General features: G+C 50.0%; 2 protein-coding genes across 2 annotated transcripts in view; both read left to right on the plus strand.

The window, feature by feature from the left end:
• The window catches only part of LOC142082331 (epigen), a 69,738-nt gene extending 64,828 nt beyond the window's left edge, over positions 1-4,910 (plus strand). Inside the window, exons 10-13 of the mRNA XM_075150451.1 lie at positions 2,063-2,125; positions 3,068-3,168; positions 3,412-3,515; positions 4,832-4,910. Coding sequence (XP_075006552.1) covers positions 2,063-2,125; positions 3,068-3,168; positions 3,412-3,461 — 214 coding nt within the window. The 3' untranslated portion in view covers positions 3,462-3,515; positions 4,832-4,910. The remainder of the gene's footprint in view (positions 1-2,062; positions 2,126-3,067; positions 3,169-3,411; positions 3,516-4,831) is intronic.
• On the plus strand, positions 4,832-18,116 carry EREG (epiregulin). Its single transcript, XM_075150464.1, has 6 exons — positions 4,832-4,922; positions 6,465-6,517; positions 15,317-15,400; positions 15,853-15,976; positions 16,560-16,706; positions 17,706-18,116. Exons 2-6 carry the CDS (start codon positions 6,505-6,507, stop codon positions 17,764-17,766), a joined length of 429 nt encoding a protein of 142 aa, XP_075006565.1. The 5' UTR covers positions 4,832-4,922; positions 6,465-6,504; the 3' UTR covers positions 17,767-18,116.
• The last annotated feature ends 3,451 nt before the right edge of the window (positions 18,117-21,567 follow it).

Below are 21,567 nucleotides of genomic sequence, written 5' to 3' on the forward strand. Positions count from 1 at the left end.
TACAATTAGAGGCAATTGTTGTGGCCAGTAACAGTTGTGCAATGTTACCAGTGAAGTTTTAGTAGAGAGAGAGACTTACTGCAGATGGGCATATATCAAACTGGTCTATTGTGAGCTTGCAAGTACAGCTGAGGGATTTTCAACAGGATATTTACAAATTGTTAATGTCCTGTTTATGAAAACCATGTAAACAATCGAAGGCCATTGCCCAAAGGCTCCGATGTTATTTAGATCTACGTAAAAGACAATTCCAGCATTTGCAATGCAGTCGGCAACTCTGATGATACGCGACACGGTAATCAAAGTTGCCCCAGCGTAATCAAATGCACGCAGCAGTGCGCAGCACGTTGCATAAGAATGCTCTGGGAGAGAGGGGAAAGAGACTTGCATAGAGACCTCTTTTTTTAGTTTAGTTAACCTATGCACCCTTGTAAGTGGTTGATTTGGAAAGATGGGTAATTAGCTTTGCATACAGCAGCCCTTCCTGGAAATCTCTCCCCTGTTTCACAAAGGGGAATGTTACAAGAACAAAATAGGGGGAAGGGTTGAGAAGCTGGGATGGAGACAAAAGAGCGGGGCCACGTTCTGCACGGGCTCTCGCATTTGGGGTGTTTCACCTAAGACAGGCCATCTCCTACGTTAACTTAATGGTCTTTGTTTTGGTTGATGTCAGGCTGCTTGTGTGCTTGGTTTGGGCAGGGTAGATTAATCTGGGTGTGGAGCTGGAACGTGAGTGGGTTATATATGAAGGGGTGACCTCTGCTGTAGGCATGCTGCAAGTCAGTGGCCAAAAGTGTCTCATCCTGAGCATCTGATGTGCAGGCTCTGTTCGGACTTTTAGAAGAAAGTAGTTTTCGGGGATGCCTGCTTTCTGTCCAAGTCCTGTAGAGGGACTGTTTTTATTGAGGAGTTAAACTAGACTCAGAGACCTAACTTGTGTTTGGCAGCTTTGGCTAATTGACCCTTAACCATAACCGTGTTTTTCATGTATGAAGGACAAAGACCCCGGCTGCAGGAACATTGATCAAGAACTGCCAGCCCTAGCTTAGCGCTGTTCTTAATTTAATAACTGACACCAATCTAACTAAATCCAGCCCTGGCCTTTGTCCTGTCCCACTTGATTTACACGCGTGCGCTCCGACTGTCATAAAGGAAATCTCCTGCATCTCTTAAATAACATCAAGCTGCAGGAACGAGGACGAGGGGGTGGATGTGCAGATACCACGCAGAGGTGTTACGTACGGAAGTGTCACAGTCCGCCGACCGGCTGCTGGCACCTCTCCCCCAGGACATCCAGCTGCGGATTCCTCTCCTCGTTCCATCTCCCATGCACACAGCAGGCGACCAGCACCCTTCCTACCTGTGGCTGGAGAGGCAGGGACAAGTTCCTGGGGGGTAGGCCTAGGCCTTTGCCCCCCCTTGGCCCTTGGGCAAACCCACAAGGGTCTCCTTGCAGAGAGAACATGCAAGGTCTGAACACGTTTTGCTTTGCTTTTTAGCGAGGGAGGAATCCAGGCTGTACTCCTGAGACGGGCTGGGGAACGGCCAGCTCTGACCAGAAGATGGGGGTCTGTCTCTTTTCCCAGTGGCTGATAGCAGCCGGACCTGCATGTGGGAGGAAAAGTCAGTGTTGCAGGCAGATGGTTTCCACCTGTGCTGGAGCTATCTCTGCCCTTCTCAGCCCCGCAGAGACCTTTCCCCGGGGCTCCCTGTTGGTACCCAGTCCGTGGCTAAGGTGGCTAATCCATTTGTGAAGTCTGTGACCTAGGAACGGTGTCTAGGGAAGCTTGGATACCTGAGGTGACGTCCAGACCGTGGACGGGAGGAGAAGGTGACTAGAAGATGATTTCGCATAGTCTTGGTCATTCCCAAACCAAACCCCCGAGCTTGCCGCATACCGTGTGACTCACGGTTGGCTCTCAGGAGTTGGTGGTACTAAATTCACTGAAGATCAAAGAATGTGGAGTTTTATAGCAGGTTGGGCCCAGGCAGGGAAAACACAGAATGGGAACATCTTGCTGAGTGTTGCAAAGCATTCCTGATCAGCTTCTTTCCCTTCTAGCTGCATCTCAGCAGACAGAGAGCGTGATTTGAACAGCCTGACTCCAAGCTGGTGCGAGATGGAGTGAGTGCCGTGGATTGTTTTTCCTCGAGTTGTAGGGGAGCTTCATTGTGGACCACGGTGTCCTACTTTGAAATATGACTGTAGTGATGAATTGGGCATCGGTGTTTATAGGTTCCCTGGGGCAGGCTGTCTCATCACCTCTGCATGACAACAGCCAGCACAATAAAGGCCTGATCCTGACAGCCTTTTTTTTTGGTCACTTCAGTAATAGTAATGATTAACAGTAATTATCAGAACAGTAATGGGAGTGTCCCATAATGCTAGTGGATGGGGGAATTCCACTAAGTGCATCTGCTCCCATGCCTAGCGCTAGTTACCAGGCCAAACAAATACACCGTGGACCCGCGCCTCTTTCCTAGATTTGGTTTCTGGAACGTGTGCTGGCTAAGCTGGTTTCAGGTGAATTGCTGTTTACTCCGTCATCCCTAATGACACATTCCTCGTGTCGAGGGTGCCCCAGCTCCCCGTGCGCATGGCTGGCGTGCAGGTGACAGTCACCACAGCCAAAATGTGGAGACTGTGCATGGCTGAAGTCCCGGTGGCAGCGCAGGGCCTGGAGCACAGGGTGAGTCACAGCTCGGTGCCGCTTCTTCCAGCGCGGCAGGCCAAGCACCAGGAGATAGCTCACAAGCCAGCCGTTCCTCTGCCCTTGCCCTGCTTTTATCCTGTCACCCCCTGTAGCAGTGAAAGGGGTGAAATAAGCTTGCCAAAGGGATTGAAGCCACTGTAGCTGAGGCCTGCATAACCGCTCAGATGATTGCCGAGGTTCCCAAATGGAGCAGGTGAGAGGCAGAGGGCTCTGCTGATGACATGTGTGCGTCAGGTATTGTTTAGGCTTTAGCGCAGGCCTTAGAGGCTGGCCCTGCTCCAGACCTCCTCCAAGCAGGTCTTTGCTTCCCTCTGACAGTGGCACTCGTCTTCCTCTTGTCTTCCCCATGCTAGCACCAGCTGTCCAGATGGAAGATACAGGAGAGGTATGGAAGGTAGTGGTGGAGAGCCTATAGCCGGGACTGATTGCTGTGGTGAAAGCCCGACAGGAGCCGGTGAGTGCCTGCTGAGTCACACCAATCCCCACAGCGGTGGTTCTTGCTGTCGTTTCACCGCTCCGAGACGGATGTCGCTCTCAGGGCAGAACTGTCGAGTGCATGTGCCACATGGAACACGCTTTCACGTAACCATTTCAGGTATATTGGCCATTGGTCAGGCGTCTAAACGCTGCACTCGTGTACACATGGTGAACCATCAGAGAGGACAGTCTTCACATTTGCATGTGTTCTGTCTCTCAGTGGTTAACTCTCATCTCCCCGGAGAACGAAAAATCCTTCTGAAGAGATGACTTTATGAACTCAAAAGAGGTGCCGATGGACAGAACAGCACACGGGACTGATGGGTAAGGGGCTGGTGTTCTTGTCCTAGCTTGCTTGCAACCTGCTACCTGCTGTGAGGAAAACCATTTCTCTTCTACCTTGGTCTTTCTCATATTCTTAACAAATCACGTGGAGCAAGGAGAAAGAATTATTGGATGTATGGGCAGTGATACGGGAGGGACTTGGTTTGACAACACCTTTTATAAGGGTACAAATAAAATGCTTGCATAGCTTTCTTTAGCAGCAAGTAAAGGCAGAAGCCTTGAAAAGACTCAACAAATGAAAAAAGCTACAAACCCCTCGGAGGCTAAGAAATCGCTTAGCGTGGAGCACAGAGCTGTAATTAGGAAAGGGAAAACACCAGTTGAGCATTATGAAGCTCTTCCTGCCAGTGAGATGTGTTGAGCCATTCAGGAGTTGCCCAGGGGAGAGTAATGGATATGTCGTGCAGGCCAGAAGAATGAAGCTCTGAAAACTGCCCTGTACGGAGCAACCCAGCGTGAACTGGCAGATCTGTCCGCCTTTTCGTCTCCGTCTTCTGAGACGCGTTGAGGTGGATGAGAATTAGCTGTATGGGTTTTTTTCTTTCTTTTTTAAATTGCTAGTTAATGCTGACCCAAGAAGTTGGCTAAGAAATCAGTCAGTTTGAGGGATTGTTGTTTTTTAAAACAGCAAAACGTCTGTGTTGTCCAGTAGCTTTGACCTCCCCCTGCATTTACAGGAAGAGGCATCAGCCACTTTCAGCCTTGGGGGCAGCGTTTTGAACTCTCATAGTTTATAGGAAAGCCTGGTTGTTTAAGAACATCTGACCTAATGCATCCCTCACATACATGGCAGATTTGAAACTGACCTTTATATGGATTAAGTTTGGCTCAAGGTTTTTCCTTAATCCATTTCCTCCAGACTATCTCATCTGTGCATCCCAGTTAAATATATTCCCTTCTTAGGGCATTTGTGCTCACATGTGAGCCCCATTCTTTTTACCACTTATGATTTTGATGCTTAATATTAATCTTCTGTAGTTCAAATGAAAATGTTGTCAAGTGAGCTGCACTCCAATTAGCCGTCTGATCTTTTGAGACTAATTCTTGAGGATCTCTCATGCTGTGCAATGAAAGCTGGCTGTATATAAAAATTTGTCTTACACACATACTGACGTATGCGCTTGTGCTGTTTTCAAAAATGCTGGCCGATTCTCCCAAGATTTTATGAAAATGCTGCTTTTTGTTACTGTGTGTGTGTGTGTAACAGCGCCAAGTGCTTCAGTGCAAGACTAGGTATGATTTTCTTCCAGTTTCAAAAATGCTTTCTAACAAAAAAATGTTGATTTTGCAAATAGGTCTTATTCTCGACAGACAAAAACAATGCAGATCCGTCCCTGCAACGGCAGTGTGTAAAACTGGGTGCAAGTCCTACAGAAAGCAGATAAAGTAAGTAGTATAGTCACTTGTCATATACGGTTTTAGTTATGTAAAAACACATACGTAAAGTGGCACTTGATTGTTATGAGTACATGTGTTTTGTTCCACAGCAAATCACCATGAGGAAAAGTATTTTCAAGCACAGAAAAATGTACATTTAACCTGTTTTTTTTTCCCACTCTAAGTTGAAAAGGATATGTTGTTCATAGAAAATCCCCTGTGTCATCAGTGATAGATAAACTAATAGACAAAGCTCAATCCATACCCTTGAAATAATCACTGCTATGAATCTGCTGCTCTGTCCGAAAGGAAGACAGAAGAATTCTTCTGATGCTGAAGGAGCGCAACATGGATTTGAGTTGAGCCTATGAACTTAGTAAATAGAGGTTTTCTTTCAAGGCGGTTATTGAACCATCACAAGGTAATAAAAGCAAGTGTATCTTTTGCACAAGTTCTTACGGTATTGCCTCGTGTACCTGTAACACTCTGTGAAGAAGAAAATCCTGAAACGTCAAAGCATTCTGGGGGCTACTTGCTGGTCTGATGCCAAGTGGTGTAAATCCATCATGGACTTGACTTGGGTGTGCCAGTACACCCCAGCTGAAATCGAGGCCACTAGCTGAAATGCACCCGTGATGCTCTGTTGCCCAATCGGTGCTGCCTCTCAGCATTGTACAGACATGTCAGCCTGTGCTCGGATCTGTGGGATGCAATCAATCTGCCTTGCAGTGAACCTATCGGTGCAGGAAGGCTCTGCGCGGTGTGAATAGCCTCTTGGAAAATTGGCTCTTAAGGTGTGTATCAGCCTTATTCAAAGGGGCAGCCTCCACGTGGAGGAGAGGATGGTGAAAGCCGCAAGCGGGGGTGCCAGATCTGGAGTCACGTACCGTGAGACAAAGAACATTACAGAAAGATGAAACGAAGATGTGTTTATGATACTTGTTTTCCATATATTCAAATCTGAAAGAGGAAATTCCAATGAATTGCTCCAATTGTGTCAGCGTTACTTGGTATCTAGATACCGGTACAAGACTATAATTAAATGCTCTCTTTCAGAGGATAAATCATGCAGGAATTTAAGGGTGAAATTAATTATAAAGTGGAAGTTCTACAGTGATGCTGCTTTTTAAGGCATCCGTATGCCCACACACAGAAATGCTTTACTAATCATTGCAATTCCTTCCTTTACTTGTTATGATCCCTGAAAGAGCAGACAATAAAATCCTTAATAAGGGGGACCAGCCCAAATTAAAGAAGCAACATAAACGGTCATGTGGCATCAAAAAAATCTACCGTCTGGTAATCTTAAAGCGGTATACTGATTGTATGGGGTAAGCCATGACCCTAATGCTAGAGGGGGCGGAAAACGGGACTCGGAAAAAGATTCCGGCTATATCATGTCCCATTTACTTGTGGAGGACCGACTTCTGAACGCTGCTTTCACGCTGGTCTTGATTACATTTATCTTGCCAACTCTCATATTGTTTGGATAATTAATAAATGGTGCTGACATACAATTCTATCGTAACGCATTGCCTTTTTTCATTTCAGCATTTCCACGCTTGTGTAGATCTAAGAAAAAGCTCCCAAAATGAGTACGATTTGTAAGTACAAGATCTACTCCAGCTCCCTGAATTAATGTGTTTAGTACTTATAATTGCAATCTGAACGTGGAGATGTAGTGTATCGTGTTCTGCAGTATCTTCTACAATTAACTCTCTTGTATCAATAACCGCTTATAAAATGGAGAAACTATGGATTCTTGAGTCATCAGCTATTAAACTGCACCTCACTATCAATACTCAAATTCCTTACGCTGTGAGATAGGCTTATCAGTTCTGCAATAAATTAGGTATCACGTTAGCTTTTTTGACGATGGAAAGCGGTAAGGCAGAGGAAGTCGTTTTTTGCTTTAAAAGCAAAAGAAATAACCACCATTGCTGAGCAGCTTGTTTAGATAAAACACACTTTTATATTTCAGGCAAATGCGTACAGTAAGGGTTTGGGGGTGGGGTATCCCTCAGCTATCCGACGATGGGATGTAACCACCGACGAGGCCTTGCCTAACGTAGCGACAGAGTGCATGCGCTTCAGCAAGGTGCTTGAAAGGAATTTTTTAAAAAAGTAGCCGTAACTAGTCGACTGCTGTCTAAGTGACTGAAAGATCTGCTGCTACCAGGAACCACCCGTGCTACCGGGCTGCGAGGAGGCCGAGGGCTGGAGGGGAAATGCGGCGTGAGCACCCACTGAGCTTGAGACCGTCGCGGCCGGCCCAGGTGCTGGGTGAGGTGCTGGCATTCCTGTGGCCTGTGCTGTAACTTAATAGACCATTTCTGCCCCTAGCGCCGAGGCTCCCTGGCAGCAGCACGTGTGTGCCGAGGGTCACTTCAGAAATGCCAGGAGATGGAAGATTAGGGAAGGCAGCAGGTTGCTGGCTGCCCGCTCTGAGGTGTTTTCCAAACCTTGGTTTACACGCAGGCAGCGTTCGTGGCAGTGCGACGGCCCAGCGGTCCTTCGTGCGCAGGCAGAGCCCACGCGGGCAGCGGTCGGCTGTGGGTCCGTGCTGCACCGGCTCAGTCTCACAGTGTTAGGCCTCGCGCCGATGAATTGAGAGCAAGCAGAAGGCAGCGGTGCCGAGGCTGTGCAGTCAGCCGTGGGCATCCATCGCCCCGGGAAGTCCCGGGCATCAGTGCCTTGGCCAGATGGCTCAGAGGGGACAGCTGCTTTTACGACCCCACGTGCTATTTGCAGTAATGCTCGTATGAGAGGAAACGGCCTCAAGTTGCGCCAGGGGAGGTTTAGATTGGACGTTAGGAGAAACTTCTTTAGTGAAAGAGTGGTCAGGCCTTGGAACAGGCTGCCCAGGGAAGTGGTGGAGTCACCGACCCTGGACGTATTTAAAAGACGTGTAGATGAGGCGCTTAGGGACATGGGTTAGCGGGCACGGTGGTGTTGGGTTGACGGTTGGACTCGATGATCTTAGAGGTCTTTTCCAACCTTAATGATTCTATGATTTCTATAAAATAAGGAAAATGAAATGTACCCGGACAGCAGCCAACGGCGGGAGGGGTCCGGCAGAAGCGAGTCGGGCCGGTCCTGCCCTCCCCTCCCCGCCGAAGCGCCGGGGCAGCCGGGCCGGGGTGCACCCTCCTGCCCGCCCTCGGGGCATCGCCTCCGGGGCATCGCCCCCCGGACCGGGGAGGGCGTCGGCCCCTGCCCGCCGGGGGCGGCGCGGCCCGGCCCGGCCCGGCCCGGCCGGGGGTGGCGGGGCAGGAAGCGAGCAGGCCCGGGCCGGGCACCTGCCCCGCGCCGCGCCGGGGTTTCATCACCGGCGAGCGGCGCCCCGCCTCTCCCGCCGGCCCATAAAGGTCCGGGGCGGCGCGGCCGGCACCCACACCGCTCCCGCAGCGCCGCCGCCGCCGCTCCGCCGCAGCCGGCTGCCTCCTCTTCTTCCCTTTCCTCCTCCTCTTCTCCCCGGCGGCGCCAGGGCGATGGACGCCGGCTGTCTGCGGGCCCGCAGCCTGCTGCTCTTCCTCGGTGAGTGCCGCCGCCGCGCCCCCCGCGGGTCGGGGGGCCGTGGCAAGCCGCTGCGCCCCGCGCCGACGGGCGGGCGTCTCCTCTGCCCCCCCGGGCAGGGGCTGGCGCGGCCAGGAGGGCATCGGGCGATGAGTCGCGGGGCTGGGGCGTTCTCTCGCTGCTGGGAAATCTTTGGCAAAACGTAAAGCTTAGCTTGCCTGCATGTGAAGCCGACGTGTTTTTTTTCCGAGACGGAGTCATGGACAGGGATGGGTGTACCCGGGTGACTGTATGAGTTGAGGAGCGGAGCACACAGGTCTTACTCGGTGGTGTGTAGTTACGGGACGTTTCGTTGCTGGTGCGATGCCCGGATGTGCCCTGTGACTGAGCGAAGGTGAATGTTCGTTCTCCTTTTCCCCAACGCTACGCACAGCGCAGTCTGCTCAAGGCATAGAATCACAGAATCATTTAGGTTGAAAAGGACCTTTAAGATCATCGAGTCCAACAGTAAACCTAACACTGCCAAGTCCACGACTAAACCATGTCCCCAAAAAAAGGCAATGCGATCTGTTCTCTTTCACTTTGTCCTGTCTTGTTTGCAGTCGGGTCCTGCTGCCTTCACCCCGGCCACGCTGTGGGCGAGCTCAGCAGGTGAATCCCCACAGCAGCAGAGACTTCCTTATGGTAGCAAAACAGGTTGTGGCCTCCCTCTGCTTGACACTTCTCCACCTCCTCACTGGGAGCGCGTTACTCTGTTGCATGACATAAGCTGCCTGAAAATCCAAAGTGAACACGTGGATCCTTAGAGCATCGAGAGTCCTGGAGCCTGGGTGCGCTGTGAAGCAACAACTGATCCTTGCCACACACCTCCGCTGGGCGCTGGCAGTGACAGGCAGCGACTGCCGAGAGCTGACCCTGTGAGGTGACTCGAACTGTGTGGGCAGCAAACGTTTGAGGGAGGACCGAGACCTGGCCCACTCGCACGCTGCTTTAATGACAAACCGTCACCCTCACGATGCTGGGCTCAGGGTCGCGGTCGTTGGGGAAGCTCAGTTCCCAGGACTTCTCTTCTGGGGCAGATGTTCACTCATCTGCTAAGCCCACTGCAGCTTGGGTTTCTGTTTTTCATCTTGGCCAGGTATTTCCATAATAGCTTATGGATCAGCTGCTGCACAGCATCTTACTTGCCAGGACAGCGGGTTAAACATCTTGTAGTCTGTGACTCAACCATGCTTTGCACAAAAGCGGTACTGGAAGGAACTGGTATGTTTTCATGGATTTGTATACGGGTTTATTTATTTCCGGGGCAGGCACAAAATCTAATGGTAAGGGATACATTAGTCATAGCTAGATGGCATCATAACGAGCGGTACGAGCACTCTACTGCCTTTCCCTCCCAGGTCAGGAGCGTAAGCAGAACTCAGTGCCACTGGCAGAAGCTGGGAAGACTGTCTGTAGCTGGTGTTATGCCAGACTTTGAGAGATTCCCTGCCGAACGGTTGAAGCCTAACTGAAGTGACGGTCATGGTCACTTTCATATCCTGGCTATCGTGGGCTTGGCGACTGTGCAGAGCAAGGCAGCGCTGGGAGAGAGCAGTCGCTCACTCCTGAGGAGCCACAGTGGTGTGCCAGCCACACGGTGATGTGGCAGCGATGGAGCCAAGCCCAGGCCCTGCCTTTTCCGTGAGTTACAGCAGGAGCCTTGGCACTGGTCTCCTTGCAGTCACTGTAATGCCCACTCAGGGGGGAAGGCAGGCCTCGGATCTCCAGATTCACTGGACAGTTTCGGGAACTGCTGACCTTATGTGTTCGAGCGTCACATTTGTCTGGCCATCAGCAAGCGGGCTAAATGTAAAAGTCGCCGAGTCTGGAGATGTGCAAAATGTCAGGGGCTGGTCTGGCTGGAAGCAGTAATGGATTTCTGCTTCTTCTGTGGTGTAGGGACTTCCGCCCCCACGCATGCGGTGGAAAGCAGAGTGGCCCAGGCGCAGGGATAGCATGTGAATAAGATCACTGGTGCGTGGGTCTCCACAGGGGTGGAAGCAGTGCTGAGATGACTGGGTGCACATACTACGTGATTATCTGCACTATCTCTGCTTAAGGGTAAGTCCTGGCACAATGTTGAAGGTGATCACGTGGGCCTGTAGCAATTTTGGAGCGACAGTCTTCCCGTATAGGCTGGTGTTTCCAGGGCTGCCTTAGTGCTGCTCTGGCCTGGCCCTGGGCACCCGTGTCTTTCAGTCGGTAGTTCTGAAGTCATAGGTACAAAACGTGAGACGGGGAAGCCTGGACGCTACTTCCCAGAAACACGTATAGACACTTCTGTCCAGTTGCCCTAAGGGTAATTTATTCGAGCCGGTCTCTCTCAGTACCATCACATCTGGTGCCTCCATTTAGACAATAGGCCAAACCTACACAGGCCGCAGGGGGATGAGGGGTGGAAAGGGCTGATAGCATCTCCTTTCCCATGGGTGAGAAGAGCAACCTGTACATCTTGTGTGTCTCATCTCAGGAAGAGGAGTGTTGGGCACCTGCCTTAATGGGCATGGTCAAACAACTAGGCACCGGGTACATCCTACCCAAAACATCAAGAAGAAGCCAGATGATGTATCCTGAGTGCAAGGATGACGAGGTGTGCCCTGTCTGAGGTGGTTAAAATTATCTTGAATGACCGCTTCCCCTTTCCCAGGGAAAAATGCTCAGCCTACGTGGATAACCCGAACTCTGGAGAAACTGTGGTTGATGTGAGCAAGGGGTATAGTTGCACAGCCAAATATTGAATGACAGTAAGCTGTTTGCAAGGCTTTCCTGGCTAACTCTACATTTCTGTGATCCTCATCTAAAACACAACCACCCACCTAGCCTTTATTGCCAGAGGTGCTTCCTTTGTCTGAGATGGCCTGCAAACTTCTGTGGCTATCTAGGGAGGTTAGCAGCAGAGGGATACGGAGGGTGATGCATTAGAGTTAAATGGTCATATTAGCGATGCTCACAAAGCCAATGGGACAGGCTGGTTAACTTCCATGTTTGCTGCGTAGTCTACACAAAGAAGGCCTTAGACAGTCAGACGTGCTCTGCGTGTCCAAAACCAGGTGACGGGGACGGGGATCCGCCTTGATCTGTCTCCAGAGTTAAAATGGGCTGAGATCCTCCAGGTGCATGTCACTTGGACACCTCTGCGCTTGGCATTGCTCTGAAAGTGCAAGCCACGTGAGAAGTGTAGGCGCTATCGCTGTGGCAGAGAGACCACAGAGATGCCAAGTGTGAAGTAGCGGCATGGGGTCTTCCTCAGATGAATTAGTACAAGACTAGTGATCTCGGCGACGGGCAAAGCCAACTCAAATGATGATTGACCTCTCAGAAACCTGACAATTTCCTTTTAAAATGGGTGTAAATCTTGAAAAGAGAGTCGTTCTCAGTTATGTATATCCTGTATGTGCCTCCCCCATCCTTAGCAGTCATCCTGTAACTGAAAACGATAGCTGGCTGTCAGTAGATGAACGGATAATTAGTCCTTGCACGTCATCTCTGATGAAGGCTGCAGGAAGCGAAGGCAGCCAGTCTCTGTCCCTCATTTTCCTTTCATCCTTCATGGAACGACGAGTAAACGGCAGCGTTATTCCTGTACCAGTAATAGCCGCTGCTGGCAGTGTTAACCTTACAGGAATACAGGCAATACCGGACGGTATTGCGCTTGTATGCTAGTAGTGTAGCAATAAGTGTAGCACGCGCATTCCTGCGAGGCACACGGGAATATCCACCATCTCATTACTGTTATCTTGTACCCTGTAGAGTATTTGCTTACAGAACAGGGAAGGAATAAAAATATAACTACCTCTCCCAGGTCCTATGTTTGGTATACATCGTCTGATAATTATTCTGGGAAAGACTCTCCTTTGCCATTGCAATGTGGATCCCTTATCCTCCTGCAGGATCCCCCTCCCATTGATGTCAGAGGAGAAATATGTGCATGGGGGAAAGGGCAAAATATAACAGTGCAGAGCAGGAAGAACTTTGCCCGAACGCAGACGATACTGCTGGGTGTCAGCAAATACCCACGCCTGCACGCCAGCCTTTCTGGCCTGTGTGTCTGCAGTCAGGCGGAGGAGGCTATCGGTTGTTGCGCATGGCTGGAATGGGGCAAGCCTTTATTCGGTGTTGTAGAAGGAGAATATTTTTAATTTGTCCCTCACAGATGTCTGAGGTTTGGCCTTTCCTCTAGCTGGAGAGCGGTGCTTCCTTCTGGAGCAAAGAGAAGAGCTGACCTGTCTCTTTGACGTACCTAGGTTTGAGTTTCTCAAATGCAAAAGCTGGGTGCTGGTAATTCTCGAACTGGGAACTTTAGATGAAAAAGCAGCTGCGCAGATAATGCTCAGACCAAGGAGGTATGCAAGCTGACACAGGAATATGTAGGCTAAAAGAGATCGTCAGCTGGCTTAATCCATCTACTTAACTAAGTACGCTAGAAGTGGATAACTCGGGTACCTCTGGCATGTTTTGCCTTGACTTATGTTCATCACTGTCATGTGGCCCCCAGACCAAATCTTGCCATAGCACGTCACGGAGCGATGATAGCAGCAGTACGTGGGGTGCAGGAGGGAGCCTCAGGTCACTAACTCTCAGTCGTCTCAGGATTTCAGCATCCCTTCTTGCAATGACATGGTGTACGCTTAGTGGGACAGAGCTGTCCTATGCCATGGCTGCTTCCTGCTGAGGGAGCAGCTTAGTCCGTGGAGCACTCCTGAAATGTCCCTCTAGTTCCTGGGAAGAAGGACTCACTTGGTAAATCTTCTTTTCTCAGCATCGGTTGGGACACCGGGTCCCTGGCCGAAGCTCCAAGCGTGCTGTTCTAGCAGTAACTGAGCTGCCACCCTCTGTCAGCTGATGGCCTTATCCTTCAAACACTTTAACTTGCTGTCGTGGCGACTCAAATTGGCCTTACAGAAGTGTTAAACTGCTTCTCCTGATGAAATCTACAGTAAGCACAGTGCTGTTGGAGGAAAAAAAAAAAATCCCACCCTGAAAGTAAACTTGCTGGTTCTGCCCCATGGGAGCGAAAGGCAGGTCCTGCTGAGTCATGCTAGCAGGCGCAGATGTCCCCAGCTTAGTCTCCTGAACAAGTCAAGATGCCGGCATCACTCGCCTGTTACCATGGCTCTCACTTTGGCGGACCTAGTCTTTGTCCTTTCTTCTAAAGCTTGGTGGAAACGAGGATTATTAGCTTTGCAAGGAGTGCGGTGGAGAGGGAGGTAAGGAGAAGGAATGGTGTTTTTAAAGAAACACAAACCAAGACACAAAAAAGCCCTGTCTCTCTGAGGTGGATATTCCTGCTGTTCTTGTATCTCGTTGGAATAGAGCTTAAAAGAAGCCTACCAATCACCCGGAAATAGATGAGCTGGAGGAAATCCGTAAATCACTACTAGATTTAACTCTGAGATGTAATGAAACTTTCTAATAACTGGAGTTGAATTAGAGTGATCAAGAAATTATGAAGGCACACTCCCTCCATTAGACACGCATGACTTGACAAGTTAATAGAGGCAAACAGCCCAAAGACACAAATTACAGACTTCTGTGGAATGGGGCTGATGACTAAGCAGTTCGTGAGCAGGTTAGTTTGTGACCACAGCAGGAGTGTTAGCCAAGTGGATTTCATGGCCAGCTGGGGCAAACATTGACTGTTCCTCGTGGGCTAGCCATGAAGCTACAAGCACTTGTGTTGGCCTTCAAATCCTGTTTGGAAATGTTAATTTAACTAGTAGAATACCTGAAAGCTGTGCCTGTGCAGCACTCCACAGCCCTAAAGATGTCAAAATGCTTTATACGCTGAATCTTTGAGAGAAGGGCAGGAGGGCCCTTGCTCCCCAAGGAAATGCAGCCACCGCTGCGGTAGCCGAACTCCTCAGCGTGCGTGGAGCCGTCTGCTCTTATGTCTGGTTCCCACATCAAACCTGCTGAGCTGCAGTTTTCTTGAGTGTGGATGGCGAAGGAAGGACAGAAATGTACCAGTTTTGTTCTGGGGTTCTCCGGAGATAAGTGACACTGGCCCAGGACCCGTGAAGTGGTCAGTAGCCTCTCCAACCCAGTGACCAGATGAAGAGGTTTGGTATCTCGAGTTAGCTGTCTTAGCAAGTGGACTTCTAACTGAAAAATTCCAACACAAGAGTGGGTATTAGTGCAGGAACTGTCCAGCCTTTCAGGCTGCGTACAGCAAGTAGGCGGCTGAGGAAGCTCTTTGCTGCTCAAGAGCAGCTTCTGTGTTAAGCCTGCCTCGAGCGGTGTGTCGTCTCTGAAGCCGGTGGTGGGGTGCTGAGCCTGGCACAGCACTGACCTGGTGTGCTGAGTCACCAGCTGCACCGACTTGCTGAGTCCTAGGAAATTCTCTTCCCGTGGACTGTTGTGACTCAAGGACATCTTGATTTTGATCACCAAAAGCACTCCTCCTGCGATGAATGCGGGATTGTCGTGCCTAATTGTGGAACCCTGGCCGTGTCCCCTGGACAGGTGCCATGCCAGACTAGCCAGAAAACCTAACGTGATCAGAGCTGGCCTAATTCCCGCCTCTCCTGTATAATCTCTCCAAGCCTGTTCCTGCCCATTTTCACCCAGAGTGTGGGTGAGAGGTGGTCACGGACACCGAGTTTCCGTTTGATCTCTGTTCTACATTAAAAGTTTGGATTTCAGAGATGCTTCTTTGGGCTGCCTTATATAATAGTAGGCAGCAGATCTGTCAGACGTACGTTTTTTCGGCTTACAACACTGGGTTTTTCTTACTATAAAAAGCTTCTGTTCTTCTCGTATTAACTCAATGAGCACACCAGCTGAAATACTTAACTGTTGTTGAAAAGCATCTAGTTTTGACTCTTTTTTTTTTTATTCTCTTACAGGTTACCTATTGCAAGCAGTCCTGGGCACAACAGTGATCCCATTATGTGGGCCTGGTGAAATGGAGAACTGCACAACAGCACTAAGTAAGTTACTGCTCAGCTCTCTTGGTAAAGAACGAGTCTTTGGTTCCCATCTTCCTTGGGCTGGCGGCCTCACTGAGGGGCTCTGGGAAATCATTTTTCTGTTGAGCAACATTGCCGACATCCTGCAAAGCGCTCAGCGTTGTTGAACAAGAACCATTTTTCAGCCTTCATTTCCTTTGATATTGCTTCTTCAGCAGAAGAGCTCTGTCTGAGGCGCTAAGTCTGCTGTAAAAGCAGAAATAGCTTATGCGGAACTCCTGAAGGAAAAGTCAGTATCACTCTGGCCTGGGAAAATCCTCTCCCTGTTCAGAAGGCTCGCCTGCTTTAATTCCTAGTGCATTGGAGGTCTCTTGGTAGCGAGACTATTAGTCGTACTTGTAAAGCTTGTACATTGTTTGGGAAATCCAAAGGGAAAATAAGGGTGATGAGATGCTAACAGAATCTCCTTGCAGTCCAGACAGAGAACAGTCCACGTGTGGCTCAAGTTGGGATAACTAGATGCAAGCCTGAAATGAAGGACTACTGTTTCCACGGGCAGTGCGTGTACATAGTGGACTTGGATGAGCACTATTGCAGGTACGGACAGGGCGCGTTGCGTCCTGCAGACCTCCCTGAGGTGGGCTTTGACGTGAACCGTACGTGGCTTTTGATCTCGCTGCTGTGGACACTTAGCTGGAACACCAATCCGGCAAAGTACTTAAATGGTCACAAGAACCTAAAGAGGAGCAGTGTATCTATAATATACCTCAGCTGCATTTAAGCAAGCGTTAAGCACGTGTGCCGGCTCCAGTGAAACTTGGGTGAGGGTCTTAGACGCCTGAAATTAGTCACCAACCCAGCTTAAACTTGGGACACTCATTCTGGTGTGCTTCCCTGTTCATCTGTATTTACAGTAGTGTGAGATCCAGACCTCAGGCAAAGCAGCGAGGTCTCTCCTTCGATTCAGCCTACAAAATGAAGACCCTCTAGGCATTTTTAAGGGTATTCCTCGTTTACTTGAAGAATTTGCGACCATTTCTAGGACCACATGGGCTTGAGTTACATCCGTTCAAATTGCTTGTCCCTGAGGAAACAGCAGGCCAGCGGTATAGCATACTTTATGGACTGCTCAAGTGTAACCCCACGGCAATGTCTCTGATTCTGCGTCTCTTATCTTCAGGTGTGACGTAGGCTTCTCTGGTGTCCGATGTGTGCATTCAGAACTCGTCAGACAACCCCTCAGTAAGGAGTATGTGGCACTGACAGTTATCGTAGTTCTGCTTTTCCTCATCGCCATCTCTGTTGCAAGCTACTACATCTGCAGAAGGTAAGAAGGATTTTCTTCGTGGCTGAGGAAGGCGAGTCAGCTGTATGTGTAGTAAGGTGTCTGCTGAGTTACCTCCCGATGGACTGGGATGCCTACACTCGCTTGGCTGCGTGGAGATAGTTTGAGATACAGACCTGACAGCCTGCACTTACTGAAGTGTTCAAAAAAGGAAGTAAGCTGACTGCGTAGCGTAACCCGAATTGCAGGCTAGGCAATAGTACCCTCAGATGCCTTTTAACCCTGTCGGAGGACTGCATAGGTTAGTTCACGTCTGTCTTAGAGGGCGTGTTGAGGGTAAAGGAGAGAGCAGACAGGGAACAGGAAAACTCTAGTTCCTTTTCTGGGTAATGCCATTTTCCCAGACATCAGGAGCTGGAGAGCAACTGGATTAATACTAGCTAATTTGTTCATCTGCCGCATTTTGGGGTGACTGTGATATAACGAGCATTGCCTTACCAGCTTTACCGTGGAGGACAGTAGTCTTCTCCATTAACAGACCCACGAGCAGCGGGAATCGTTCTTCAGGCTAATAACTAGTTGTAAGCAGCTGTCAGAGAGTCGAGAAGGTGGAACCACCCGCAGAGGGAGAGCTCGGCTTCACAGATCTGATAGCGAGATGGTAACCACTGTAATTCCTCTTCCCTACCTGAAGATTCGGTGGCGTGTCATCTCAAACAGAATGGCCTAGTTGGTTAGGGTACTCAGCCCTATTGCAGGGAAGGATCCAGCAGGATTTCTCAAAGACAAACCTAGTACCAGCAGCAAGACTTTAATGCAGATGTGAAATCTTCAGTGAAGAGCTGAGAAATGAGACTCTGCATGCAAGTTATCTCAGACTTGGAAATGAGCACAGGCAGAGCCTAGCTGCTAGAGATTTAAAACAAACATGAGGAGGTCATACAGCATTTTTTTTCTTCCTTCACCCCCCCGCTCCCTACACTCCCCAAAAAGCCATTTGGAACAGCTGGCTTTCCAGAACTCACGCTTCTCTACTTCCAGGTACCGAAGCAAGCAGAGACAAACGAACGCCAGCGAATACAAGGAAGTTGGTGCCCTGTAGAAGAAACGGTGGCTTCCGACAGTGTTCTGTTCATGTGGATGGACTCAGTCGCTTCCCATCTATTTAAATGTTATTTTTATTAACAATATTTACAATATTTATATCCTTTTAAAAATTTCAGTTGTTTGGTGATCTAATCAGTATAGGTCAAGCATTTTATTTTCAGTGTTTTATTTTTTTATTAAATAATATTTCCTAATGAGAACCCCACCCAAGTGGTTCTGTGGGATAGAGATATATTTTTATAAAAACTCATCTTCTTACTCTGAAGAGTAATTTTATATTTATTCTTGTGAATATGCTCAAAACAATTCCACTCCTTGAAATAAAAGTTCTAGACAAAGTCAAAATGTCTGTGTGGTCTGATTGAAGTGAAACTCGGCATGGCTTGGCTGCGCAGGATGTTTGAAGACCCAGCAGTTATTTTTGGAGAGAGAAACCATAGTATCACTAATAATATGTATCAATGCACCTGAGTTCCAATGAACGTAGCTATTAGCTGGCGTAATTGGGGGGAGACCTAAACGAAGAAAGAGCGCAGCTCCTCGCGTAGCCTATCCAACGTGTACTGCGTGACAGCAGCGTGGATCTCGGCTCATCCATAGCCTCAGAAAAGTTGTGCTGGGTGTATTTTGGATTACAGCAGGGAGGCGGCAGCGCAAGTTGATGGATCTCTGCAGCTGAACACAGTAGCGCACGGCAGCTCAGGGTACGAGTGTAGCTACAGCAAGAAAGCTCCCTCGGAACCAGTACCAGCACTCAAGTCCTCCCCGTAGCGTTTCTGCCATGGTGTCTATCGTACAGCTGGGAGCAGGGGGAAGGAAAGTTTTTGAGTTTGGGCTTAATGTAGATATCTTGTTGGCCTAAAATAATGATAGAAGAGCCCGCCGTGTTTAGTTGCACCCGAGTCTGGCTCCCTGTGTACAGGAAGGGTTCTTGCAGCATCTGAATCACCCCTGTTGATCCCATCACTTCTCGCGCTTTCAGAAGATGCGAGAAAAAGCACGACCTTACGTCATTGCCGGTCTTTGCCAGAGGTCCGTGCGAGCTGCGTCGACCTGCGTTGCTTGGTGTTTATGGGTGTGAGACGTGTGATCTCTTGACCTGTGCAACGCTGATCCTTGTAAGGAAGAGTGGTGCGACCTGAGACATCACAAAGTGAGAGTGCCATTTCAGAAGCTCTCAGTCAGCGAGAGGCTCTCGTGGAGGAATTAACTGGCTCTTTCCCTCTCTCCTTAAACTGCCCTCCTGTATTAGGTGCTCTTGAGATCAAGCAAATGAAAGGCGGGATCTTATTCTCACAAGTTATTTTCCTTGCTTTTCTGCTATGTGTTGTCCAGTAACGATTTTCAGCTGAGCTTGCAGGTAGCAGGGCTTAAATCTGCCTTGCGTCACCCCGTAGAGTAAAGCCTGCCTGTGACCTGCCATGAAAGGGAACCCACGAGCTCGTCCACGTACACGCGCAGCAATCCGGCCGAAGGAGGCCGGTTGTGACAAGTCGTGCGGCCAGCAGCGGTCTTTGGGAACGTAGCTGTTGGTCTCCTGGGCGGAGAACAGAGGGGCTGTGAACGGGAACCGAGGAGGGTTCCTACGGTTGGGGATGGGAGGCAAGGTGGGGGAGGCTTGCCTGAGTACTCTGCCCTGGCCGTGTGCCCTGTACACCTTTCTTCGGAAAAGATGAGTCATGTGAAATGATAGCTCTGCTTCTTTCCCAGCCTGATACTCGCTTCCTGACTTGGACTTACTTTCCCTGCTATCTTTTCTCTGACAAGCACCAACCACAGCAAAGGTGTGGTCAGGCAGACCTGGGGTGTGGTGAAATAGCTCTGCCCAGAATCTGCCAGTTTTCATGGCACTTCGCTCCCCAGTGGGCAGTGCATGAGGTGAGGAGGAGGAGGGATGTCTACTTAGCAAAACAAAGGCGTGATCTGAGCAGACCGACGTTACACGTGATAGATCACTCCAGCAGCGCGCAGCAGGAGAGCCCAGATGCTCCAGGCTGCTGCGTGTGAGCTCTGGTTGCAAGGCTACGGCCTGCGATTGAGTCTCTTTCTGTGCTGCTCATGCTGCTGCGTTCGCTGCAGACCACCTAGCACACACTGCTCTCGTGGTCTTTCTGAGGCAGATACACCACCAGCTTCTGAACGTTGCAGCCGCAACGTCGTTTCTGCCTGCCGCAGGCCTGCAGGTAAACGAAGTGCAATCTAGACCTGGGCCTGCTCAGCCAAAGGAAGCGATGCTTTGCTCATCGCCACTTTTCAGGAGGAAAGCTTGACCGAGCAACGTTGACCAAAGACAAGACAATCTTCCAGATCAAGTATGGTGATGTAGGGGTAGAAGGGACCCCCTTTGCGTGTCCTTATGGCTGCAGGCAAGCTGGGTCTCGCTGTTTAACTTGGGGTCTATCACAGAACAGCCTGCGTTGATCTGACCATGGGATATCTTGCCGTATCTTGTTCAAACACTGGGCTTGTCCTGTAGAGTTTATGCTGGACGTGCTGGGTCTGTGCAGGTAGCCTGTGGCTACCTTCTGCCATCTTCTGAGATAACGTAAGCGCTCATTTTTGGCAGTGCTACAGACCAGGCTTTACCCAGCCCTCAGTGCGGGTCGGTCAATGTTTAAGATAGGTCTGCTCGGTACAAATTTTTCTCTGGTCTGCCTGGCCCTTTGTGCATTGGTCCTTCAGCATTGAGTGGGAAGGGGATCATTGGCTATTCCCGGTTAACTGGGTTAACTCTGTGTCACAGGGCCCTTATTAGCTGCTCTTCAGCTTTTCACTTCCTCTCTCCTTCTCCTGAAATCCAGTTGTCACACAGGAACCTGTTCTGCCGGGTGACTGGTGACAGCTAATGGCAACCCCAGCCACAGCCTCGTTGTTACTGCAGCCTTTCCCAGTGGGAAGATTGGGCAAAAATTGATTCTTGGAGCCTCCTTCCATTCCTGCTGTGACCCAGTTAGGATACGTGGTGACGCATCGTTGTTTCCCCCTCAGGCTTCCCCGCCTGTACGTGAACTGCTCTGGCTGCTCCCTGTTCTTCTCCAGAAACTTTTCCTGGACTCCCTGGAGAGACTCAGCCCAGAGGCACGCGCCGCCCGGCCACGCTTTTGCTCCGACTCCCACGCGCTGCCCTTTCCGCTCCTCTGCTCCGCTTGGCAGGAGCGTCGCAAAAGGGGACTCGGTCTTCTCGCCCCACCTTTTGTAAATGATGACGCCTTGTATCATTTGAGGTCCCATTACTGGGGCTCCAGTGGCCGAAAGGCTTCAGACTCTACCCCTGCCCTGCTCGCTGCCAGCCCCTCCGCACCTGAGCAGCCACAGTAGTTGCAGATGCATCTTTCTGCTGCAGCGCTTGGGTCCACGTGCCCATTGCTGCACTTGCCGAAGTTTTAAATTGCAGGAACAGCAACAGCCTGGGGTTTATCATGCCTTTATCTAGTTGGGTCAGGCAAATCCAAGAGGAATAGTCCACTTTCAGGCCTGTGCAGGATTTGTTTGGTTTTTTCTATCTGTCTTAACTTTTAGCTGACTGTCTTGATTTGGCTTGGGCTTTCTCCACCTATCCTGTTGCTCATCTTACTCCCAGCCCGTAACAGCCCCTCCAGACCCTGTGTTTTTCTCACTGCTGCACATGATTGAGCAACTGAAAAGCTTGGGGCCACATACCAGCCTGCCGGCTCAACAGCTTGTGCCGGCTGGACGTAGATTGCCAGTCCGACAACCACGCAGCCGGGTCCTGATGACACACCCCAAATAATTTGTCTCAAAGAGTGAACCTCCCTCATTCTTTCCATGGTTTCTG

Source organism: Calonectris borealis, chromosome 4, assembly GCF_964195595.1.
Source record: "Calonectris borealis chromosome 4, bCalBor7.hap1.2, whole genome shotgun sequence".
Taxonomy (NCBI): Eukaryota; Metazoa; Chordata; class Aves; order Procellariiformes; family Procellariidae; genus Calonectris; species Calonectris borealis.